Consider the following 8,169-nt stretch of genomic DNA (forward strand, 5'->3'; position numbering starts at 1 on the left):
CTTCAAGCCAGGCCCTGAGAGCTTGTCAGTGTCTTCCCGGGGCCCCGTCAGTTCCCTCTGTCCTGAGCTGGCACACATCTCCAGGCACACACAGGAAGCGCCTTTCTGGGGAGCAAAGCACAAGGACGAGGAGCCCAGAACACAGCGCTCCAGGTGTGGCCTCAGTGGTGCGGAATCCCCTGGAGGATCATCACTGTAGTGTCATCCTCGAATGGTTTGGGCTGCAAGAGACCTCAAAGCCCATCCAGTTCCACCCCCTGCTGTGGGCAGGGACACCTCCCACCGGATCCCATTGCTCCAGGCCCCATCCAACCTGGCCTTGAACACCTCCAGGGATGGGGCAGCCGTGACTTCTTTGGGCAACCTGGGCCAGGGCCTCCCCCCTCACAGAGAAACAGTTCTTCCGAAGGTCTCCTCTCAGTCTCCCCTCCCTGCTCGCAGTACGTGGCCATATGCAGCCCAGGTTGCTCTCGGCCCTCTTTGCGGTGAAGACACGTTGGTGGCTCAAACGTAACTTGCTGATCCCCAGGTAACCCCGGTCCTTTTCTGCCAAGCTGCTTTCCAGCTGTGTGGCTCTCAGCATAGACATGAGGAAGAATTTCTTCCCCCTGAGAGTGCTGAGGCACCGGAACGGGTTGCCCGGGGAGGCTGTGTCTGCCCCATCCCTGGAGGTGTTCCAGGCCAGGTTGGATGGGCCTTGGGCAGCCTGATTTAGTGGGAGGTGTCCCTGCCTATGGCAGGGGGGTTGGAATTGGATGATCTTGAAGGTCCCTTCCAACCCTAACTATTCTATGATTCTATGATCCTCTATCACTGCTTGGGGTTGTTCCTACCCGGGGGCAGGACTTTGCACCTCTCCTTGTTGAACTGCATCAGGTTCCTGTCAGCCCATTTCTCCAGGCTGTCCAGGTCCCTCTGGATGGCAGCACAAGCCTCTGGAGCATCAGCCTCACCTCTCTGTTTGGTATCATCAGCAAAAATTGCTGAGGGCACCCTCTGCCCCATCACCCAGATCATTAACAGCGAAGTCAAACAGGACTGGACCCTGAATTTTAAAGCGCCTTTAAAAGCTCCTGTCCTGGTGAGAGGACGCTCCAGCACGCCAGCATCTCCGGAGCTGCTTGCTGATGGAGGCTCATGCAGCAGAAATGGTTGTAAGAGGGATTTGTGTGCTAAACTGCCTTTGAATGTTCCAGGAACCGTTTTTGGTTGAAAAAACCCACTGAAACCTGCCCCACCAGCCTCTCTTCAGCCATACACTGCGCTGGCTCGTGGCACCCACAGTGGCCAATCCCACGAAAATGAGCAGAAAACCACCCCAAATCCACTTCTGCTTGGAATGCAGCAACCACTGTTTGCCCTGCACGTCAGTTTCTCTCTAGAAGAAGACAAGGCGTGTTTGCTTCCCGTTATTTGCTCCCCAGCTCCAGGTCGGGGCCGGTGATGAGCAGTTCATTGCTTAAGAGAACCATCCACTTATCAGTTTCCACACTGCATCCTTGAGCTGCTGGTTCCTCAAGCTGTAGATGAGGGGATTCAGTGCTGGAGGCACCACTGAGTACAGAACTGACACCACAAGATCCAAGGATGGAGAGGAGGTTGAGGAGGGCTTCAGTTAGGCAAATGCTCCAGTGCTGACAAAGAGGGAGACCATGGCCAGGTGAGGGAGGCACGTGGAAAAGGCTTTGTGCCATCCCTGCTCCGAGGGGATCCTCTTCACAGCCCTGAAGATCTGCACATAGGACACCACAATGAAAACAAAACAGCCAAAAGATAAACAGGCACTGACATCAAGAAGCCCAACCTCCCTGATGTCGGAGTGTGAGCAGGAGAGCTTGAGGATCTGAGGGATTTCACAGAAGAACTGTTCCACAGCATTGCCCTGGCAGAGGGGCAGGGAAAATGTATTGGCCATGTGCAGCAGAGCATAGAGAAACCCAGCGCCCCAGGCAGCTGCTGCCATGTGGACACAAGCTCTGCTGCCCAGGAGGGTCCCGTAGTGCAGGGGTTTGCAGATGGCCACGTAGCGGTCGTAGGACATGATGGTCAGAAGAGAATATTCTGCTTAAACGAAAAAAGCATAGAGAAAGACTTGGGCAACACATCCTGTGTAGGAAATGGTCCTGCAGACCCAGAGAGAACTGGCCATGGATTTGGAGACAGTGGTGGAGATCGAGGCCAGGTCAAGAACAGAGAGGCTGAGGAGGAAGAAGTACATGGGGGTGTGGAGGTGGTCATCACAGGCGATAGTGGTGATGATGAGGCCATTGCCCAGGAGGGCAGCCAGGTAGATGCCCAGGAAGAGCCAGAAGTGCAAGAGCTGCAGCTCTGGTGTGTCTGCGAATGCCAGGAGGAGGAACTGTGTGATGGAGCTGCTGTTGGACATCTGCTGCCTCTGGGCATGGGGCACTGTCAGAGGAGCAAAGGAAAGTGACAAGTTAGGGGAGACGTGTCTCAGCCAAATCATAGCCATGTCCCATTCCCCTCCTGTGCTGCACACTCCCTGTCCCTTTTGTCACAGCCCTTCCTTCAGCTCCGTGCCTGCAGCCCTGTGCTCAGGCCTGTGCTGGCAGAGAGGCAAAGGCCTTCTCTGTTTCTCACTCTGCCCCAGAGAGAGGAGGCTTGGGGTGGGAAGAGACTGGGAAGGGGGAAAATCAGGACGGGTGGCTCAAACAGACCAAAGAGCAATCGCACGCCTTGTAGAACCTTGTTCAGCACTAAAACTGGGAGGGGAGCTTCTCCAAAGCAGCCATTGCTTGGACACTGGCTGGACATCACTCTGCTGGTGGGACTGACTGCTTCTCCATCCCTGGTTTCCTTTTTGCTTCCCTCCATTTATGAAACTCTCTTTATCTTCACCCACGAGTTTTGTTTTCTCGTTTTGCCCTGGCGATGGTCTCCCCCATCCTGCTGGGGGAGGGAGGAGGGGATTATGTAAGGGTTTTGCTGTGAGGGGGTCACCCCAAAAGACAATCACACAGCAAAGGGGTCGGTGCGTGCTTGTGAGGTCACCACTGCCCGAGTAGCCGATGGGCCAAGAGGAGACTCGTGGCATTTGTAGGAGCTTGTGAGGTCACTTGTTCACTCGTACCTGATAAGCGGGGAGAGAGCAAAAGGTTGGATACATGGTGGTCAGGTCACTGATTCCCACGGAACCAACAGGCCTGGGGAAGGACAAAAGCTTGTGTAGGTGTTGGTGAGGTCATTAGTGTCTGATTCCTCCACAGGCCAGGAGAAGGCCCATGGGTTGTGCAGGTTCTTATGAGGTCACTCCCCCCTGAGGAGCTGATAGGTCAGGAGAAGGCCTGTAGATGGTGCAGGTGCTTGTGAGGTCACCGGTGCCTGAGCAGGTGATAGGCCAGGAGGTGGCACATGGCCTGTGAAGCTCCTTTGGATGTCAGTGGTATCTGAATACCCGATAGACCAGGAGCAGACATGGCAGTTGTAGATGCCAGGAGGTCACCTGTGGGTGAGTGGTGGGTGGGCCAGGAGAAGGCACATGGCTATGTACAGGCTTGGGATTGCACTGTAATCATGGTAAAGCTTTAGGCACGTGGGCAGAGCGGTTGAGCAAATCACTTTAACAGCTTTAGTATATGAACACAGCCTGATAGATAACAAAAAATATAAAGAGGCCGGTAAAACAATAAGGTTTGGCTTTTGCTCACAAACTTTTGAATCTCGTGTCCATCCCAACAACGACACCTATCTTTCCATATTTGGTTTCTACCGGTATATTTCCTCCCTGCATTTCCTTCTCTCTGCCCTTGGGGCTTGATTGTCAACACCTTTCTTGTCCTTCAAGGGCCTGGAAATGCCTGCGGGACGTTTACCACCCACATCTGCCTTTTCCAAGGACCCCAGAACTGCTCTGATTGCTCTGGCACCTTTGAGAGCACATTCAAGGGTCACAGGCAAGGGTGATGCAGCAGGCAGAAACATTTGCATTGAGCCTGTGCAAGGCAGGTGAGATGAATCTCCCTGGACCGGTAGGGTTTTTCCTGGAGGCACACACAGAAATGCCAGAGTTCTGTCAGGAGTCCACGTCTCAGCTGGCCTCGTGGACTCCTCATACAGCCAAGGATGTTCACTGGGTTTTCCCTTTTTACACACAAAGGCAAGAGTCACAGGGATTCCCTGCACTCCCAGAGAATCAGATGCACCTCAGACCTGCGATGTTTCCCACCACTCTGTAGTGTGGGATTGTCTGAGATTTCTCATGTCATGAGGAATGGACACAGGAATCTCAGTTCAAGGAAGCACATCCCAGTGCTGCATTCAGGCACTCACTCTTGGGATATTGACCTCAACATGATGTGACCTTGAGAAACTTTCTGTCCCACAGACCTTCATGGAAGCCAAGGAAGGTCTGCTTGTATTCTCTTGGGTTCATCTCACCGCATGCATGTGACGTACGTGCTCTTATCTCATCTGAACAGTGTGAACATTGACTCTGACCTCCTCATTCCGTGTCCTTCCAGAGAGGGACAAAGAATGTCTCCAAGCTGGAGAGAGAGGGCAGTGCTGAGAATGGTGGTTTTGAGGGGCTGCTCCAGGATGATTGTCCTGGGGCAGGTTCTGTGGGTGCTCCAGGGCACATGGGCACAGACCAGACCCTGTCCTGAAGATCTCCCAGAGGAGGCCTGGATGTGAAAGAAAACTATAGCCTTCCCAAACCCATCACACCTGCAGTGCTTATCTTTACATCGGTGATTTCATCTAGGGCTCAGGTTCTTGAACATGTACTTCAGGGAAACCCTGAAAGAAGCCCTAAGCCTTCAGGCTCTGCCCTGAGGAGATCCCTTTGCTCTATGGAAAGGCTGTTGTGGAGGCAGCTCTGTCCCACAAGTGCCCACTGCCTGTCCCTGCCTGCGGGCACAGCACTGCCACGCAGCACCGCTGTGACCAAGCTCAGAGCCCTCAGGCCTTCCAGCAAGGCAAGGGATGAGGAGGAGAGTGTGGAAGGGGTGGGAGAACAGCTCAGGGAGATCAAGCACTGGTGCCTGGTAGGGCTGCCGTGCTGGGACTCTTTTCCCCTCCACCCATGCTCACAGGAACCGTCCCTGCAGCTCCCAAAAGGCCTCGGAGGAAAGAGAAGTCCTTGAATAACCCTTTATTTTGTTGAAACATGCAGAGAGCACAGCTTCTCATTTACACAGAGAATCTGTAAGAAAGGCGAGGAAGACAGTTAATTCAAAACAGAATGACAAGATTATCTCAACTGAAGAACCAGCAATACCAACAGCGAATAACGAAGCCAGTCTCAGCGTGCTGTGAGTTGCATGATAATTGCTATGCAGAAGGTGATGAGCAGCTCATTGCTATAGAGAACCATCCAGATATCAGTTTCCACACTGCATCCTTGAGCTGCTGGTTCCTCAAGCTGTAGATGAGGGGATTCAGTGCTGGAGGCAACACTGAGTACAGAACTGACACCACAAGGTCCAAGGATGTGGAGGAGTTAGAGGGGGGCTTCAGGTAGGCAAATGTTCCAGTGCTGACAAACAGGGAGACCACGGCCAGGTGAGGGAGGCACGTGGAAAAGGCTTTGTGCCGTCCCTGCTCTGAGGGGATCCTCAGCACTGCCCTGAAGATCTGCACGTAGGACACTACAATGAAAACAAAACAGCCAAACAATAAACAGGCACTAACATCAAGAAGCCAAACCTCCCTGAGGTCAGAGTGTGAGCAGGAGAGCTTGAGGATCTGAGGGATTTCACAGAAGAACTGTTCCACAGCATTGCCCTGGCAGAGGGGCAGGGAAAATGTATTGGCCGTGTGCAGCAGAGCATGGAGAAACCCAGCGCCCCAGGCAGCTGCTGCCATGTGGACACAAGCTCTGCTGCCCAGGAGGGTCCCGTAGTGCAGGGGTTTGCAGATGGCAACGTAGCGGTCATAGGACATGATGGTGAGGAGAGAATATTCTGCTGAAATGAAAAAGACAAGCAGAAAGACTTGAGAAACACATCCTGAGTAGGAGATGATCCTGTTATCCCAGAGGGAATTGGCCATGGATTTGGGGACTGTGGTGGAAATGGATCCCAGGTCAATAACAGAGAGATTGAGGAGGAAGAAGTACATGGGGGTGTGGAGGTGGTGGTCACAGGCAATGGTGGTGATGATGAGGCCGTTGCCCAGGAGGACAGCCAGGTAGATGCCCAGGAAGAGCCAGAAGTGCAAGAGCTGCAGCTCCCATGTGTCTGTGAATGCCAGGAGGAGGAACTGGGTGATGGAGCTGCTGTTGGACATCTGCGTCCAACAGGCACTGGTCAAGAGGCACTGTCAAAAGGCAACTGTGAATAGTTAAGGGAGATGTCACTGAGCATAATCAAAGCCATTTCCCATTCCCCTCTCCTGCTGCTCACTCCCTGTCCCTTTTCCTGCAGCTCTTCCTTCAGCTCTGTGCCTGCAGCCCTGCTCGGTGCCGGCTGAATGTGCCGGGAGGAGCAGTGCCTCTGCCCGCTGGCTGCGAGGAGTCAGCCCTGCTCTGCAGCAGGGGGTGATGGGGACGGTGGGGACAGGGGACACTGCTGGGGTTCAGCTTTGTCCTGGGGAACTGCTCCTGGTGCAGAAGGGCCTGGCAGCATCTGCACCACCGGGGACGAGGAAGGCAGAGGGCAGAAGGCAGGCTGAGAGGTTTGGGATTTTACAGCTCCTTCTCCCACCCTGGGCAGTGCTCTTGGCTGTCAGAACTGCTCAGCATCTCTGCTGCACTCTGGGAGAAGAGAGGGAGACCTGCGAGGCGAGAGCATTGCCTGTGGCTCAGTGCAGAGAAAGGGGAGCTGCTCTGTCCCTCGCTCTTGGTCCCAGCTACCCAAGAACATTTTCTGTCTTGAAGCATCTCTGTACTTCTCCATGAGTCTTTCAGGTAATACCAGGATGCGATGGCATAGGTTTGCATCGTGGAGGGAAGCTCAGAGCTTGGAAGAAAACCTCAAGGCGAGCCAAATGTCCTCAGGATGGCATTTGATTAGAGGAGATTCAGCTCCTTCCCAGCCCCACTGACTGCATTGCCCACAGCCTCACAGCTCAGAGCAAAGCTGGGACACGGGTTCCCATGGACACAACAGCAGGAAAGGAGCCACCAGGGCAGTGGGTGACTGTACAGCTGCAACTCCCATCCCCAGAGAGCCTGGCAGTGAGAATGAGAGAACAACAGCAAGAACAGAGACAAAGGGAGAAACAGGGAGAAAGAGAGTGAGGGTCTGGCTGCGAGAGGCCAGGGCAGAGGCAGCCGGGCACACAGACAGTGTTCCCCTTCCCCAGCTGTGCTCACCCCCTCCCAGACACCAACCTTGCCGGGCAGTTGCTCTCAGCCCCTGTGCTCGGGAGAGGGCACTGGAGCTGTGGCTGCAGAGGAGGGGGTTCAGCCCTGGAGCCCAGAGCCCTGAGGGCAGAGGCTTTGCTGGGTGGGAGAGGAGGCAGGGGGCTTGCTCAGAGGAAGGGGCTGCCCTGCAGGGGAGCACACACAGCTGTCTGAATTCTCCCTCCCACAACATCGCTGTATTAATTCCCTTCTCATTTCGTGATCCAATGCCTTCTGATGGACATTTTCTTCCTGGGAGGTGTTTCCCTGTCCATGCCTTTTCCCTGTCAGTGCTCACAGACCCCATCTGACCCTCTCTGCTCTCCCCCAGCCCTACACAAACCTGCCTGTTTGCCGGGTAAAGCTGGGCACAGGGTCTTGTTTATAAGCAGAAAAGGACAGCACAGACTGAGCCTGGTGGGTCCAGAAGAGGTCATGCTGGTGGTGTCCGTGGGCAAAGGAGCAGCTGGAGACACTTTAGGAGGCTCCTATCACACCTACTGACCACTCAAGGACACAGCTCAGGAGTCTCCCTGATTTGTTCAATCATGACAGCCTTTTTTCCTATTTTTCTACTGAAATTCCCCAAGGACAGGAAAGTGAAAAGACAAACTGCATAAAGTTCTTTATCTTTAATGTGATCTCTGCCCTGATCTTAACTTTAGAATGTCCTCTTAGAAATATGCTGAAGGCATTTGGAGCTGTGAGCAGCCCTGACTCACACAGCACCTCCTGAAAGCAGGAAGACCCTCTCCTGCCAGGAGGTGCTTCTTCCCCCCATACCTTCTCTCTGTCCCTCCATGGGGAACTCCCCGGGCAGGCTGAGCACTGACTCTGTTTTTTTCTCTGCTGGAGAAACAGCA

At 54.0% G+C, this 8,169-nt stretch overlaps 1 protein-coding gene across 1 annotated transcript; it reads right to left on the reverse strand.

Annotated features, from left to right (window-relative positions):
- Positions 1 to 5,292: 5,292 nt before the first annotated feature.
- On the reverse strand, positions 5,293 to 6,249 carry LOC128850672 (olfactory receptor 14A16-like). The gene has a single exon (XM_054055649.1). The coding sequence runs from the start codon at positions 6,247 to 6,249 to the stop codon at positions 5,293 to 5,295; it is 957 nt and encodes a 318-aa protein (XP_053911624.1).
- Positions 6,250 to 8,169: the final 1,920 nt, after the last annotated feature.

This window comes from Cuculus canorus, unplaced genomic scaffold (assembly GCF_017976375.1).
Source record: "Cuculus canorus isolate bCucCan1 unplaced genomic scaffold, bCucCan1.pri scaffold_158_arrow_ctg1, whole genome shotgun sequence".
Classification (NCBI taxonomy): domain Eukaryota; kingdom Metazoa; phylum Chordata; class Aves; order Cuculiformes; family Cuculidae; genus Cuculus; species Cuculus canorus.

Excerpts from the sequence above, each read along its gene's own strand:
- LOC128850672 (XM_054055649.1), bottom strand. The coding sequence starts at position 6,249 with ATGTCCAACAGCAGCTCCATCACCCAGTTCCTCCTCCTGGCATTCACA.